The sequence below is a fragment of the Nerophis lumbriciformis genome, linkage group LG22 (assembly GCF_033978685.3).
Source record: "Nerophis lumbriciformis linkage group LG22, RoL_Nlum_v2.1, whole genome shotgun sequence".
Lineage (NCBI taxonomy): Eukaryota > Metazoa > Chordata > Actinopteri > Syngnathiformes > Syngnathidae > Nerophis > Nerophis lumbriciformis.
The window spans coordinates 21,805,662-21,822,458 of NC_084569.2; the positions used below are offsets into that span (position 1 = coordinate 21,805,662).

At 37.4% G+C, this 16,797-nt stretch overlaps 2 protein-coding genes across 2 annotated transcripts in view; both read left to right on the top strand.

Moving 5' to 3' along the window:
- The window catches only part of xpo6 (exportin 6), a 44,591-nt gene extending 31,570 nt beyond the window's left edge, over positions 1–13,021 (top strand). The window contains exons 14-24 of the mRNA XM_061974038.2: positions 1,011–1,103; positions 3,887–4,031; positions 4,457–4,606; positions 4,691–4,880; positions 4,949–5,104; positions 5,203–5,317; positions 6,379–6,550; positions 6,687–6,848; positions 9,675–9,773; positions 9,851–10,081; positions 12,447–13,021. Of these exons, the coding sequence (XP_061830022.1) occupies positions 1,011–1,103; positions 3,887–4,031; positions 4,457–4,606; positions 4,691–4,880; positions 4,949–5,104; positions 5,203–5,317; positions 6,379–6,550; positions 6,687–6,848; positions 9,675–9,773; positions 9,851–10,081; positions 12,447–12,548 (1,615 nt within the window). The 3' untranslated portion in view covers positions 12,549–13,021. The remainder of the gene's footprint in view (positions 1–1,010; positions 1,104–3,886; positions 4,032–4,456; positions 4,607–4,690; positions 4,881–4,948; positions 5,105–5,202; positions 5,318–6,378; positions 6,551–6,686; positions 6,849–9,674; positions 9,774–9,850; positions 10,082–12,446) is intronic.
- A 2,458-nt stretch (positions 13,022–15,479) lies between these two features.
- Positions 15,480–16,797, top strand: part of nme4 (NME/NM23 nucleoside diphosphate kinase 4) — a 10,745-nt gene continuing 9,427 nt past the window's right edge. The window contains exon 1 of the mRNA XM_061974036.2: positions 15,480–15,682. Coding sequence (XP_061830020.2) covers positions 15,565–15,682 — 118 coding nt within the window. The 5' untranslated portion in view covers positions 15,480–15,564. The remainder of the gene's footprint in view (positions 15,683–16,797) is intronic.

Sequence of the window (16,797 nt, forward strand, 5' to 3'; positions counted from 1 at the left end):
CCAAACATCCACTCTATACCTATATTTTTGTGATTGGTAACAAAGCAAATCATTGTGATACCTCATCTAAACTCTTTGAGATAATTGATTTATTCTTACTATTCTTTACTGATATTATTATTAATCCACCAACTAAAGAGGACTTAATTTACCATTTCTTGCTAGGGATTTGTACATGTAATGGAACGCAATCATTTTCAGCCATCTTAGTTGTCCGGTCCAATTTATGGAGGTGTCACTTCCTGATTTACTGAGCTGCCCAATCCGTTTGCACATGTGACACATTTGCAATACATTCACACATGACAACTTCTTACCGTACTTGTACAGACTTTTGAGTCGTAACAAATATTACAAAAACCACAACGTATGTGCATTTGTGTATTTGGCTATTGATAATAATTTTTCGAAAAATGGAGCACTTCAATTATTACCTATAAATGTAAAATGTTATTTAGTTAACGTCAATGTAACCACCAATAAATATATCACACAGAGTAAAAGTTAAGATGAAAATGGCAGCTTCAAATTTGAATAATGAAAAATGTGCATGGACAAGTTGATGCTTTTGTGAACCATTGTTTAAAAAAAAAAGAAAAGTAAAATGCCTATTTCGGAAAAACTCAGTTAAGTAGTAAACTGAAGTTGCTGAGTTTGACGCATATGCAGCTTAGTAAATCGGGCAGTGATGGGGCGGATTTAGGCTGGTTCCATTTTTTTACTTTTTTTTTTTTCTACTTTTTTTGTGTTAGGTTCTAATCTAGGACGTGTTTATTTTGTCTGTAGATTGTGTCGCAGGCCAATAAAAAATGGGCCGCAGGTCACAGATGGCCCCCAGGGCACACTTTGGGCATCTCTGGACTTAAGTAACAGCTGTTGTAAATACTACAGTTGAAGTATTGCTTGTGTGTTACCTTTTAGTGTTCTTTCTGTCCATGTTTGTGTTGTCAATGTAATGATTTTTTTTAAATATTATTATTTATATACAATTTCTACTATTTTAATTTCAGGCTTGTTGAAGTGACTTGCTACGGCTCTCAGACCAGCTTGTACGACCTGGAGACCGTTGTGCCTTCTGTACTCAAACCAGACCTCATAGATGTGTAAGTATTTACAGTAGCATTAATCTGTCAACACTTGCAAAGTTGGTGTTAATCTAAAACCAGTCACAAGTATTTTGCTTTGTGTTTTGGAGATTTCCAAGGGACTGTTTGTAATGACAATTACCGTATGTGCTTGTTTGTTGTGATGTTTTGTGCTTTGAATCTGTTCTGTTGCTGAAAAGTGTTAGTCATTGTCCTATGTCTGTCGAAGATTTCTTGTAGCTTTTCATTGTAAACTCAACTGTTTAAGAAATGTATACTGGAAGTAGAATTTCTGAAAAAATATTAGGAAAAAAATATTCGCACTTAATTAACTTTAGGGGAATAAAGGGGCCACAATGTAAATATGTCATGAGATCAATCCAATTTAAGCTACATGCCAGCATGTGCTTAGCATGTGTGTGCATGTTCTTAGTGAAAGTAATTTGGGAATGCAATTGATATTAATGCTTTAGAACAGTACTATTCAACTGGTGGCTGGATACGGGCCACCATACTGGCCCCGAGTTCAATTCAAAACTTGGGAGACTATAGCGGACACTTGTATTTTGGATAGTCATCTTGTCCAGGGTGTACCCTGCCTTCCGCTCGAGTACAGCTTGGATAGGCTCCAGCGACCCCAAGCGGTAGAAAATGAATGGATGGAAGCGCTATTTTCTAAATAAATTTGTTACTGAAATACCGTATTTTTCGGAGTATAAGTCGCTCCGGAGTATAAGTCGCACAGGCTGAAAATGCATAATAAAGACGGAAAAAAACATATAAGTCGCACTGGAGTATAAATTGCATTTTTTGGGGAAATTTATTTGATAAAACCCAACACCAAGAATAGACATTTGAAAGGCAGTTTAAAATAAATAAAGAATAGTGAACAATAGGCTGAATAAGTGTACGTTATGACGCATAAATAACCAACTGAGAATGTGCCTGGTATGTTAACGTAACATATTATGGTAAGAGTCATTCAAATAACTATAACATATAGAACATGCTATACGTTTACCAAACAATTTGTCACTCCTAATCGCTAAATCCCATGAAACCTTATACGTCTAGTCTCTTACGTGAATAAGCTAAATAATATTATTTTATATTTTACAGTATTGTGTTAATAATTTCACACATAAGTCGCTCCTGAGTATAAGTCCCAAACTATGAAAAAAAACTGCGACTTATAGTCCGAAAAATACGGTACAACAAATACAAATGTCAACTGCAGAAACTGCTGGTTCTGAAAATTGTAATATTAATAAAGTAAGAAGTCTGGTCCACCGGTTTTTAGATTTCTGAATATGTGGCCCCTAAATGGTAAATGCGTTATACTTGTATTGCGCTTTTCTACTTTCAAGGAACTCAAAGCACTTTGACATTATTTCCACATTCACCAAGTTGATGGCGGGAGCTTTTGAAGCTCACTGAGATGAAGACTATTTTAGGTCTCACGTGACGTCACAAAGGATGATGGTTTTTACTCCAACTAGCACATTTTAGGCATATTTTGTATATATTTTGAAGCATTTGCTGTATTTTAAATTAGTGCTGTAAAAGGATTTAAAAAAAAACCACACTATTGAATCTTGCCATGAATTGCAGTAAATTAATTGCTTACATGATTTAAATGTAATTTTAGAAAGACCTAAAAATTTGGACAATAATGCGGTGTGTATTTGGAGGTAGAGATGGGATTCGTGGGTCTTAGAAGAAAGACATCTTGAGGAGACATTCCTTTTAAAGAGCCGTTCAAAAAACTGGCTGGTTAATTCTTTTTTTTTTTTTTGTTAAATTTTTTTTTTTTTTTAATCACGGAAACATTTACTGGTAGCAGTCATAAGACAGAAATATATGAAATAGAATAATTTAAATTTAAACAAATATCACTTTATTGGTAGGAATTATTCTGAAATAATGGGTATATTTTGTTGTTTTGTTTTCATTGTAAACACATACTTTGACTATGACATCATTACTTACAATTTTCCCACACCCCAAAAACTTTGTTGCACAAGAGCATTTTAACAGTACAGAAAAAATACACAAATGAGTAAGAATAAAACCTATGTTAAATATAAAAAGTATAAATAAAACTACAATAAAAATGACAAAATATGAATACAAAATTGTACAGTATGAGGTTTGGTCAAAACACCCTACCTGGTGTTTGTACGCTTTTCATACTAGAACAATGAACTAGAAAAGTGGATAACAATAAGTGAATAAAAACATTTACAAGTAAAATTAATAAAGGCATCCAAATGCTGCTATGTTTTCTTCGACTCTGACTCATTTTACAGTCCAGTTGCCAGTTGGGTGATGCTTTCTGTATGTGCAAAAAAAACAAAAACAAAAACCCTTTCAAACGAATGGATTCTTAATGTTCACTTGAAAGAGTCGTTTAAAAAGGCTTGACTCGTTCGCGAACCTCAAATCTCTATTTGGAAGCAAAATTTGCCAATGAACACGCCGGTCCTCGAGTCCTCTTTTCACTATTGTCTGCATTGGCCTGATCACTGAACATGTAGCAACCACGTCGACTTTCATGTACCATTTGCGATTAAGGTAAAGAAGCATCTGTGGCCAAGATGAATTATGTGGTTAGTCTCTGTTGACCTTGCGATGAGGTGGAAAAAATGGATGGATGTGTTTTAACATGATTAATTGAATATTTGTTGTGATTAATTGCATGGGTTACTCCAATAACTTTGACAGCCCTACTTTAAATATTGATTAACCACACGGAGGAGTAAATGTAATTTAGTTTTAATTAAGATGCATGTGTGTTGCAGACATGCTCAGGCCCTTGCCGCTTTGCAAGCCTACTCGCATTGGCTCGCACAGTTCTACAGTGAGGTTCACAGTCAAAACCAGAGCCAGTTTGTCAACCTCATCACATCTGCAGTAAATGCCAGTAGCCCCCTCATCACTGCAAAGGTAACTTTACTAAAATCTTTCCTTTTTTACTCGTTTATACAAATGATCCAATTGAGAGAGAAACTGCCTTTGCAAACTTAGCACACCTTAGGAGTTATTGAATGCGTTATTAATTCAAACCATGTACAGTAGAGTAGTTTGCTGTCATGTATTTACTTAGCAGTGTTACGCTTTTTTCCCTCTTTTACAGTTAAAATATTTTTTTAAAAACTGCTCTTAATAGTATGCATTACAGTTCTGCTGTGCTGCAAACTACATCCACAGCAGTCAACATATTTAATGAATGAGGTTGAAGAAAGAAAACAGGAAGAGTTTATAATTTATTCATAAATAAGTCTTATTATTCATTTAGAGCAGAATAGTGGTACTTATCCAAGCCAAATATTTTATTTCATTTTTCCTGTCAATGTAAATGTTACGTGCAGGTACCAGAAAAGTTACTGCTGTCTGCGTGTCATTTGATGATCTCCATAACCTCCACGGTGCGACCTGTGTTTTTGGTGACTTTGCCAGCTGTACAAAACATCTTCAACCTCATTACTGCTGAAAATCAGACTCGCAGGCTCCCCCCAGAGGTGCATGCATGTTGCTTCTAATACACACAAGTCTGACTCCCTCACTGCAATGTTGTGTTCACTGGTTTTAATGCATGGTTGCAGGCACACTTGCTAGTGTGTCGGGCTTTATCCAACATGCTTCTGCTCCCATGGCCAAATTTACCAGAGAACGAGCAACAGTGGCAAACCCGCTCCAGCAACCACGCCAACCTATTGGCGGCCCTCACTAGGCAATATCGTATGTTAAGAGGGACCGTGAACGTGACTCCACGACGACCTGAAATGCATGACTGTAAGTATTTGGTGGGGGGTTTTTTGGACATGCTTTTGTACTGCCCTAACATCTTTCTGCTTAACCAGTGAAAGCAGTGATACAGCAGACATTGCCTGTGCTCAGAGATATTGTGGACAGCATCTCTGGGGAATCCACCAAATCCCGTCAGATCTGTTATCAGAGTCTGCAGGAGTCGGTCCAAGTGTCCCTCAGCCTTTTCCCAGTGTTTATTCAGCAGCCAGGTCAGTTTGTCTTCCTTTACTCTTCAAAACATGTTAGAGATGTATGATTTTCATTGTTTCATGATTAACTACTTGTTGATCGTCACGTCTCTTATCAGATGTGACGGATGAGATGCTGGCCTTCTTCTTGACGCTGTTGCAGGCGTTGCGAGTCCAGATGGGCGTTGCCTTCACCGGACAGATCATCCACACATTCCTCAGCTTGTTCACCAGGTACAACAGCAACATTCTGTCTTTTTTTTGGGTTTTTTCGAACACGTCTTATTTTTAACGATGGGGAAACAGATTAATTGTACAGTGAACTGCCATTTATGAACTTGATTGTTTTTTGAACAGGGTTTGTAAATACAAAAGTTTGTATATTGAAACAAATTGCACCATAACAGACAATGTAAACATGAAAAATGGGTTCCCGCCTCGACAAAAGTCCATATTTTAATAAATGCTTCTACACAATATAAAGCGCTATACAGTACTGTGTATTGAACAAAAATAACATAGGAGTTATGGATCAACTTTCTATTTAATAACAAAGTCAAAACAATAACAAAATGAACTGTCCTCCCTATATATGCAGCCGACACGCACTGTCATTAGCTCTGTGGTACACTCACAGTTTGAAATCACATCTTCTTAATTTTACCAGCCAGGTCGCTACAATGATTAGGAGTAATAAAATAAAATAAACACTTTACCTTGTTGGTTAAACTTATTGGTGTGCAGCAGAAGAAAGGGCAAAGCTGCAATATCTACAAATGAATGTGTTCCTGATTGTTTCAAACCACACATTGCTTGTCCATTGATTCCTTTGGACTCATACTGAGCCCCAAAAACTATGAAGATGTTGTTTAAAGGCTAAAAACTGTAAAAAAAAGAAAAGAAAAGAAAAAAGCACTTAGCATAGCCAACGACAGCACCGGAGATTGATCAATCAACCCACAATGGTTGTGCTGCCCGGCACACAATATGTGGATGAAATGTTCGTATACGGAGACAAGGTTCGTACAAAAAGGCATGTGTTTTTCTATCTGTGGTTCGTAAATCAAGAAGTTTGTACAATGGAGTAAATAGAGGTTTCACTGTACTTTCTGATGGAATTTTTCAGTTTTAGATGGCAAACATTCCTTATTTCCCCTCAAAATTACATTTTAATATATTAATTATCCCCCTCTGCTTGTTGCTACTTCAAAAACCATATGACTGTTAGCGAACCCAATTTATCAATGAAAAACACTTCCAAATACTTATGTCATGTCCGTTTGTTTGTGTTTTAGGGAACAGTTGACGATCAGTATTTTGCAGGAGGGCAGTGCAGGGTGTCGAGTGGTACAAAAGTTCTTAAAAATCCTGCAGGTGGTTGTGCAGGAACCTGGTCAGGCTTTCAAACCGTTCCTTCCCAACATCCTCTCTCTGTGCATGGAGCAGGTCTACCCTGTGGTGGCAGAGGTCAGTTGGCTATTACATCATAGTTTGTATCTGCTGTCAATTATAGATAGGTATTCTACAATTGTGTACAAAATTTTGATTTATGTTGTCATTTGTGACCATTGAATGTTTGTCATCAATCTCTGCTACTTGACAGCGGTCTTCTCCTGATGTCAAAGCGGAGATGTTTGAGTTGCTGTACCAAATACTTCACCAAAACTGGAGGTACTTCTTTAAAACATCCATTTTAACAAGTGTCCAAAGAGGAGCTCCAGAAGATGCTATGGAGAACGAGGCCCAGTTCACGGCTGCCATGCAGGTGTGTGTATGCATTAGTTTTAAGCAACAGAAAATACAGCAAAAATATGCAGTTTATGGACAAAATAGTTTGTCCCAGCTCTTAGTGATCTGTTAAATAATCAAATTAAGGATTAGACTAGCACCACCCTGTAATAATATTAACTTAGGGTTAAGGGAAGTAACATTTGCTTGTCAGTCGTTAATGGAAGAATGAAAAAATTATTTATTAATGATTAAAGATACAAAGTTGAGAAATGTGTACAATAAAATAAAAGAATGCAGTATAACTAACAAAACAACATCACACTGTCCTTAGCTAGGGATGTAACAATTACAGGTGTTAATTCTAAACTGTTGTAAAACTCCTGTCGGTTAGTATTACCGGTTTAAATTACCGTAAAACCGTGATTGCGATACTGCTCATTTCCTGGAAAAGCAAGCTAGTGCGCTAATCACGAACTAGCTTAAATGATAACAAAAACACAAGACACATCAAGTCTTTCCCTGTCAAAACGGAAGAAAATAAACATTTAAACTCTCAAATAAAAATAATGTGGCCCTTAAAGGGAAACTTTTTTGGGGGGGATTTTGTCTATCATTTACAATCCCTAGGTAAGGACAAGAACACACACGTTTTTCTTTTTTATGATTTCTAATTCGTAAAATACAGCAAGTACGAGGTGGCTTACAATGAGCTGATAAGAGTACTCTGTTGTGCTCATAAAGCCCTCTAAAAACATCCAAAAACCGCCAACAAAAATCCATTTACATCTCGTCACCTGAATATTAACCAAGTATTAGCGATATTATTATAAGTGCCAACGCCGACAAACTCCTTTTCGCAGCTTGTGATCACAGAGAGCTAACTATCTTTAACAGCTAGAGTATTGACATACTGAGCTTCTGCTGCTGCATCACCTCTGAGTTGGTTAAAGCTAATTCTATATTTTAAATCATGCCTCTCACTTAGTAGAAACTTGTGGCCATAAACCGAGAAGTTGGTCAACTTTGACATTCAAGTTAAAACCGAAAATGGTAAGAAAGACACAAAGGACGCTTGTTGATTTTTTTTTTTTCCCTGCTTGAGGATTACGATTAATTCATCTAAACGGGAAGATATGAACATCCCATCAGTCAGCATCCCAGTGACAACAGACATTGTTTAGTAAGCAATTGTTTTATGTTCCTAACTTCCTAGTTTGTATTTTTTTTTTAGTACTTAGCAAAACTGCTGCATGATGCTTAGTGATTCACTAAAGGTTAATTTGTTTAGCAGTAAGCTTTTAAAAGCTGTAGCTTATCCTCCTTGTAGTCATGCTCAAAAATATAATGTTCTGATCATCATTTGTCCCAAAGTAGTTGTCGTCTCTTATGAAGTCTGCCATAAATAGTAGTAATTGTTGAAGTAAATAGCCAAAGCTGTGATGTGTCTGTGAAATGAATATGCTGCCGTATGCATAAAATGACCAAAATATGTAAGTATTACCGGTACATGTTTTTATTAATATGTCTGCACTGAATTTATGAGTTAGAATGTATAAAAAAAGAAAAACGTGTGTGTGCTTGCCTCAAATAAGGATAGTGAGTGATAGGCAAAATTCCAAAAAAGTATAGTTCCCCTTTAAGAAGCCAGAACAATATTTAATGTTTCTTCTGCCAAGGCAAATACATTGTGTGTCGGTTTATTTCCAGTCGTCCCTCGCCACATCGTGGCTTCACCCTGTCGCAATTTTTTTTAAATATTTAAAACAATTTAAACCATATGCTACACTTTTTGGCGGTTGTAAATTAAGCATTTTCAAGCATAGCAAGGGCTACATAAACTAAAAATATCAATACTACAGTAGTATTAGCTACTATCCATCCATCCATCCATTTTCTACCGCTTATTCCCTTCGGGGTCGTGGGGGGCGCTGGAGCCTATCTCAGCTACAATCGAGCGGAAGGCGGGCTACACCCTGGACAAGTTGCCATCTCATCAGGACACTAAATCAATCAGAGCATGCTGTTCAATATCATGGCCACTGATTGGCTCAGCCTCAAGCAGCATTACTGTATTGGATACAATAAGTGTAAATATGAATATATGGGTGTTGCTTCATGTCTAAATGGCTTTCATAATGTTGAAAAACATTTAGAGGTAGTTAAGATTTTATGCTCTCGCTTTGAAAATATTTGATTCATGATTGATGATTCCCACTGCGCAGAAATTCATTGATCACGATCTTGTATGGAACCAATTAAGAGCGATGAACATGGTACAACTGTATACCTTTTATTCATATTTTGTTTTATAAATTAAACTTGGTTAATGCTTAATACTTTTGAGCACATTCAACAATACCACAATAATAATCATTTTGATCACAATAACTGTGATAGGAAATTTTCATATCGTTACAATCCCCCTACCCTAAACTCTAGCAAGGCATACTTTCACACCAATGACCAGCTGACACACCATAAATGCATGGTTGTGTGAGTTTTGGGTAGAAGAACCATAGAGCCTTGATCTTAAGCCCGTCAAACACTTTTGCACTATAACAGAAATAGTGAACCAACCGGCCCGCTCTTGCGAACATCAGTCAGTACATTTCCATGCACTGAACTCGTCTGATTTTTCAAATTAGTTTTTTTCTAATTTAACACCAACATGTGAAGTCCCAGTTTTCATGTTCTAATGTGACTGTTGGCCATATGCTGTGTGCTTCCTGTACTCTAGGGGGAAATTGCGGTCATTGCAGCCTGTTTAGCTATGTGGGGATGTAAATAGAAGAAGAGAATGCTACATGCCTTCAAATTACAAGTAAAGTAAACAGCGCTCTGTCCTCATTGCCTTCACCAGGCGTTTGGACAGTCTTTCCTGCAGCCCGACATCCACATCTTCAAGCAGAATCTGTCATACTTGGAGTCCCTCAACAGCAAGCACAAGTTGTATCACAGAGTAAGAAGCAGCAGTGATGGCAGTAATAAACTCCGACGTGAATGTGTCTTTTAATCCCGCTGATCCCTCTCACTTAGAAGCTTTTTCGGACCTCCATGCTCTTCCACTTCATCAACGTACTGCTGCAGGTCCTTCTCCACAAAAGTCACGATCTTCTCCAAGAGGAAATTACTCTGGCCATTTACAACATGGCCTCGGTGGACTTCGACGCCTTCTACTCTGCCTTCATGCCAGAGTTCCTCAACGGCTGCCAGGGTGTGGACACCAACCAACGAGCTGTCCTTGCACGTAACTTCAAGCTAGAACGGGTAAAAACAAACACACAGCACATTTTACATAACCACTTATTGTTGGAGGACTTTCTTTTAAGGGGAACTGCACTTTTTGGGGAATTTTTTTTCATCATGACCAAACCATAATGTCAGCCAAATAAGTGTGTAATAACTGTGCATTCTAAATAGTGAAACACATCTTGTAAGAGGCAGATAATAATGCAGGTAATGGGGATGTGATCTATTCAGCCTATAAAACACTCTAAAAACTATCCAAAAACTGGCAACACCGTTTCATATACATGCCACTAGTATATATGGAATTTAGTATCAGGCACAATTATGATAACGTAATATTTACAATTTTTCTTTCGTGGGCACATTGATTTCAGACTGCTTAAAAACGAACGCTACTTCCACCAACAACAACAGCATAGAGAGTACATCTTTGTTTTCTACCACTAATCATGGCAGACTTTGTGAGCGTCCTAGAGAGTTATCATGTAGCATTATTGCTAAACATTTCAAATAAGAACATAAAACAATAACTTAACAATGTTTGCTCTCACTGGGATGCCGACTGATGGTAGGGTTGTAGCTTTCACCACATGTGCAGTCCTTGAGCTAGTAAATTGAGAGAAAAAAACCTAAGATAAAAAAACAAAAGCTTCCTCGCCATGTTGATAGGGTGTGGATTTTCAAAGTTGACCAACTTCTCTGCTTAGTGCCACAACTTTCTACTATCCAGGTGACATACATGGTTTATAATTTAGCATAAACATTTAGTAAATCAAAGGCAATACAGAACCAGCTCAAGCTACTACTTCTTTATTTTATGATGAAACAGCCCCAATGTTATTGGCAGTGCTAGCTAGCTAATAGCTAGGGCTGAGCGATATGGACAAAACTGATATCGCAGTATTTTTAGTCCGAATACTGGTATACGGTATATACCGGTATCTTAAAAACAAAAACATCCAAATTGCTTAAGGTTGCCTCAGTGTTTCACGGCTAAATAACCAGTGTTAAGAGCACTCAGATTATTTTTTTTGTAAGTAGTAACGTAATGTGTTCTTTATTCTTTAATTCATTTTGTTCATGAATGTTAGTTTTATATCCTCATGTTTGTGCGCGGGTTAGATGGAGCTTCAACTGGCTCACTGTGGTGAAAGCTGCTGGCTGTTAAGTCTAAAACTACTCTTCAGCCACCCAGCCGCTACACTACAGTGGCTTAATGCGCACAGGCTATGGGTAGAGGCACTTTTAAACCGAGTTGTAGTTAAATATTTGACACACAAAGCAAGCAGCAGAAAGGAGCTGTAGTTAGCTTATGTGTTAAATCGTTAACAGAGGTGAACAACAAACAGATTAAGTGATAAAGTCGCTACGAGAGGTATAGGTTTTAAAGCAAATTGGTGTATAAAGCTGTAGTAGTCACTCACATATCGCCAAATGCAGTCGCTGTCCAAAGCATTGCATAAGTCTGGAGTCGAGAAGTCGGAACCGCGCTGCCATATTTAAAAAAAAAAATAATAATAAAGTTTGATGCGTGTCACAATGCGTCATCAACATGCAAGGGGTGGTGGTGAGCCAAAGAGGATGTGCTTTGCCTGTCAGGCGCAGAGAAGATCAAACGGCCGTAACAAAGGCACATTAAAATAAAAAATACCGGTATGGCGGTATTTCTATAATATATCAGTGTTAAATATAATACCAGTATATCGCACAGCCCTACTAGTAGCTATTACGGTAGTTGGCTACTCACTAGTGGTCGGTGGAGCTGTGTGAGCAAGGCAAAGTATCACGATGCCAGAGAAATAGTTCCTCTGTTAACTTTTATAATAACAATGTCGCTATAACTTGGTTAATTTGCAGGTCACGGCTTGTAAATTGAGCATTGTTGGCAGTTTTTTTATGTTTAAAGCGTTTTATAGGCGGAATAGAGTAATCCCAATTATCTGCATTGTACTGGCAGTTTTTCACTATTTAGAATGCACATTAAAGGGAAAGTCATGTTTGTTCTTGTGTCACATAGGGTTTGTGGATAATAGGCAAAATTCCAAAAAAGTGTAGTTCCTATTTAATTTATTTACAGTATCAGACAAAAGTTTGAACACACCTCACTTATTTACATTAATTGTAAATATGCAGAGAGATACCACATGTGTTTGGGAAGTGTGTCTCTTCACACTTGGCCATATTGTACTAAATAGCCAGGACAGATGTATACTGCTTTTCTGTGTCATTACTTCCACCTCTTGTTCTATAGCCTTCACATAAAAATAACCCAGAGTCGTATTTTACCTCCAAAATGTTGGTCTGAACTGTATGACTTCAAAGTTTCCACTGTTTATAATCAAGTCAACATTGACTCTAAATCCTTTTTATTTTCTTTGCAAAGGACCTTCCTTCATTCACTCAAAGTGTGCAGCGGCTGGTGAACGACCTTCGCTACTACAGACTGTGTAATAGCAGCCTGCCCACTGGCACCATTAAGCTTTAGCGTGACTGAACCACTTCACAGCTCGACCAGGACGTCCAAGGACCACCTGCGCTGACCACTTAACTCGACACTCCAAATTCAAGCTTTGGATCGTGAGTTCAAAGCTTTCGGAAAGTTGAGGATGCTGCTGTCTCTTTGATTTCTACTGTAGACATTTGGCACATTGTTGTTTTTAAACCAGTGCCCACCGTACTTATCGCCAATTGGCAGGAACTGTACATCTGGTCTGCAGACCCGGACCAGTCTGAGCCAGGCCTTCTTTCCCACGCCTCGGCCACAAAGCCGAGCTGGGACTGAGCACTTTCAACTCATTTTGAGTTTTTGAAAAATGTCTGCTTTTATCCATTTTTTGCCTTCAGGTTTTTTCATCTCCAAAGGAGACAGACTCTCAACTTAAGATCTTTCATATCATTCCATTATGAAAAAGAGAAAACTTGCTTCATTTAATAAAGTGTTTTTTAGTAAAATTTTAATTAGATTGTAATGTGACTTTTTCTAACGTTATGAGAGTACCGGTACTAACAAATTAATCACAGTCGTTACTTCAGGTTATTTAAACAATTTTAAATTTTTTCTGTTTGTAGCAATATTTGAGAACCCAACAAGGGCCAAATAATTGTGTATCCTCAATTCAGATGAAGATTGGACATTATTTGTGTCACTACAAAAAGTTGCATTTGACCAGTGGGTGACAATGGTGTGCAGTTAAAGGTAGTTAAAAATAGAGATGAGTTCAGCGTCAGTGTCCCTGCCTTTTTAATATGCCACTAAAACCCTGCCTTATTCATGTTCTAGCCTTCGTTACAGCCTCTTATGCTATAAATAAGGGATGGGCAAACCACCTTCTGGCCGTTGGGCTTTTTAATCTCGCCCGCCAAATATTTGAACAAAATTAGGCAAGAACTGTTTTGAGAATTGCCGCAACAAAACTGATACTAGACTTTGACCCATTGGCAAAAAAAAGGTGATCAACAACACTGCTCCCACTAACACGTGTTAACCCTGTAATACCATTTTTGTGTTTCTTTGAAGTTCTGATAATTGCTGAAAATACATATATAGCCCATCTTTGAGAAGTTGACTCTACTCTCAACAGATATTATGCTTTGAAATGTATCATGTGCATCTGTGAAATTTCAAAAGCCAATGTGGTCCCTGAGCCAAAAAGTTTGCCCACCCCTGCTATAAATCATAAAAATAAATGTTTCATCATAACTTAAATAGAAATCGTTTTGATAGCACTATCTGCAGGAGCAAAAGAATGCAGCGGATATAACTCCGGATTAGAGGGCAAATTAACTTTCTAAGTACAATACTGTATGTCTAATTGTTTGTTAGTTTGTAAAACTGAATTTAGAAAGCGTTTTGATGGCTCTATGTGGAAAGAGTGTAGCAGAAACAGTCGTGGTCAAAAGTTTACATGCACTTGTAAAGAACATAATGTCATGGCTGTCTTGAGTTTCTGATAACTTCTACAACTCTTATTTTTTTGTGATTGAGTGATTGGAGCACATACTTGTTGGTCACAAAAAACATTCATGAAGTTTGGTTCTTTTATGAATTTATTATGGGTCTACTGAAAATGTGACCAAATCTGCTGGGTCAAAAGTATACATACAGCAAGTTTCACTGCAATAAGGTGCTTTTGGTAGCCATCCACAAGCTTCTGGTTGAATTTTTGACCACTCCTCGACAAAATTGGTGCAGTTCAGCTAAATTTGTTGGTTTTCTGACATGGACTTGTTTCTTCAGCATTGTCCACACGTTTAAGTCAGGACTTTAGGAAGGCCATTCTAAAACCTTAATTCTAGCCTGATTTAGCCATTCCTTTACCACTTTTGGCATGTGTTTGGGGTCATTGTCCTATTGGAACACCCAACTGCGCCCAAGACCCAACCTCCGGGCTGATGATTTTAGGATGTCCTGAAGAATTTGGAGGTAATCCTACTTTTTCACTGTCCCATTTACTCTCTGTAAAGCACCAGTTCCATTGGCAGCAAAACAGGCCCAAAGCATAACACTACCACCACCATGCTTGACGGTAGGGGTGGTATTCCTGGGATTAAAGGTCTCAACTCTTCTCCTCCAAACATATTGTTGGGTATTGTGGCCAATCAGTTAAATTTTTGTTTCATCTGACATCACATGGACGAGACCTGGAGGAAAGTTCTGTGGTCAGATGAAACAAAAATTTAGCTGTTCGGCCACAACTCAAGACAGCCATGACATGATATTCTTTACAAGTGTATGTAAACTTTGGGCCACGACTATGTGGAACTGAATGTAGAAAGCATTTTGATGGAGTCAACGTCTTTTTAAAAATGAGTTTTAAAAAAAAAACGGGGGGAAAAAAATGTTACAAATTATGAGTCAGTTCAGAATTGGAATAAATACAAATCGCGATTCAGATGTGAATTGATTTTTCCGGCACCCGTAGTACTTCGATTCACATTTAAGTGAAGTGTCAGGTCGATTTTTAATTATTATTTAGTTAAATTGTCAGCATAATTTGATGTAAAAAAAAATTCAGTTCACAAAATTCAAACACAAAAATTCAGTGTCCAAAAAACATTTTGTAAAAGAGACCCAAAATAACCTCCATACTTTACTGAGTGTTCTCAGCAGGGCTCGTTAGTGACCCGGCCTAATGGAGACCTTGGACTCATGAGTCTTGATTTACTGTTCCAATCATTAACCATTATTACAAACACCGCCTTTTCTTGCCAACTATGCCCAAAAAAAGCAAAAAAGTAAGAAAAAGAGAAGTTTAGTATTAGGCTTCTCAGACAGTAAAGACCATCAGCTTTTAATTGACATGAATAAAAGATGTAAGCAGGTGTTCGCCACCTTTAGCCCACATGAAATACATGAGAATGATCAAATAACAAACGCACTTCTGGCACCAGTGGAGTTAAACATGTTTGTAGACAAACAAGTCAAGTCAGAAGAGGTCAAACCATGCAGGGAAGACTCGTGAGTTTAAAACTCAATAACCAGAGGACTCGAACGCACGGATATGTTGCTGCAGCGCGCTATTTTCTCCCCACTCTTGTCTCCATGGAGGGGTCAAACCTCCGCCAGGAAGAGGACCTTAATGCCTCCTCGCTTCGCCGCTACGCTAAGAAACAACTCCGGTATGTAAACAAAATCACACTTTTGCTTTTCACATGTTAACGTTGTGTTTTGCAACCCACATGTCCGTTGGACACAGCGATGAGGAGGAAGAGTTGGGAACTATTTTTTTTACGCACAAAGCGTTACGCGCATTGTGCGTATTGATATCTAACACGCTACGTTTTATAACTAAACATTTATTCACGTCACGTGGTACTGTCCCGGTTCTATTTGGTCACGTGTGTATAATTGCTAGCATGCAGCCATCTTTTAGTGTGGCGGGCATACTATACTCCTCCACCAAACTAAGTAAGGTAAGTGTAAAGCCAAGTTTCAGAGAGATATAGTCAGATAATGTTTTTTAACGGTAGATAAGTGTATGATGCATAACACAATGGTAAATATATTGTAGAAAACAGTTTATCGGCATAATTTGTAATTCGAAGAAGGCTAGCTAGCTTGCTACTTCGATATTTAGTTAGCTGTACTTACACTTTAAATAAAATACTCCACAAACATACTAAACATACACTATTCTGTGTAATTAATTATATAACTTTAACAATTTAATTGAAATTACAAATGTCTTGTCAACACTAATAGTACATATTAGTATTATTAGGTTGTTCCTCGTTGCATTAAGTTTGCCGGGTGAATTTGTCGCTAGGCAGAATTACAACCCAAAATCGACAACTAGATTAAGGAAATGACTCCAAAAACAGCACAAAAATGTTTTTAAGGCCTCATATAGCCTACTGTATTTTCATCAATTTCAGAGATCCCACAATTAGGCCTAAAAATTAAATTTGATTTACTTTTTTTTCCCCCGTTTGAAAGTAACCAATAAATACAAATGACTGAGATAATTCACTTTTATTTGATCATAAAAGTATAGTTTAAAAAGGTACTGCATACATTCCAAGTACTCTTAGCAAAATTCAAATTTTGAAAAATTGGGTTCTTTTGGACTTTGTATAAAATATATTCCAAAAAAGTAAACTAGCTAATACTGTCATATTAGTGGTGCTTTTGCTCACATGCTAAACAGTAAAATAGTTATTTGAATATGGAGACTCCTATGGGAGGCAAAATTTTAGTCTTAAATTAGATATTTATTTAAGTAAAAATGTAGCAT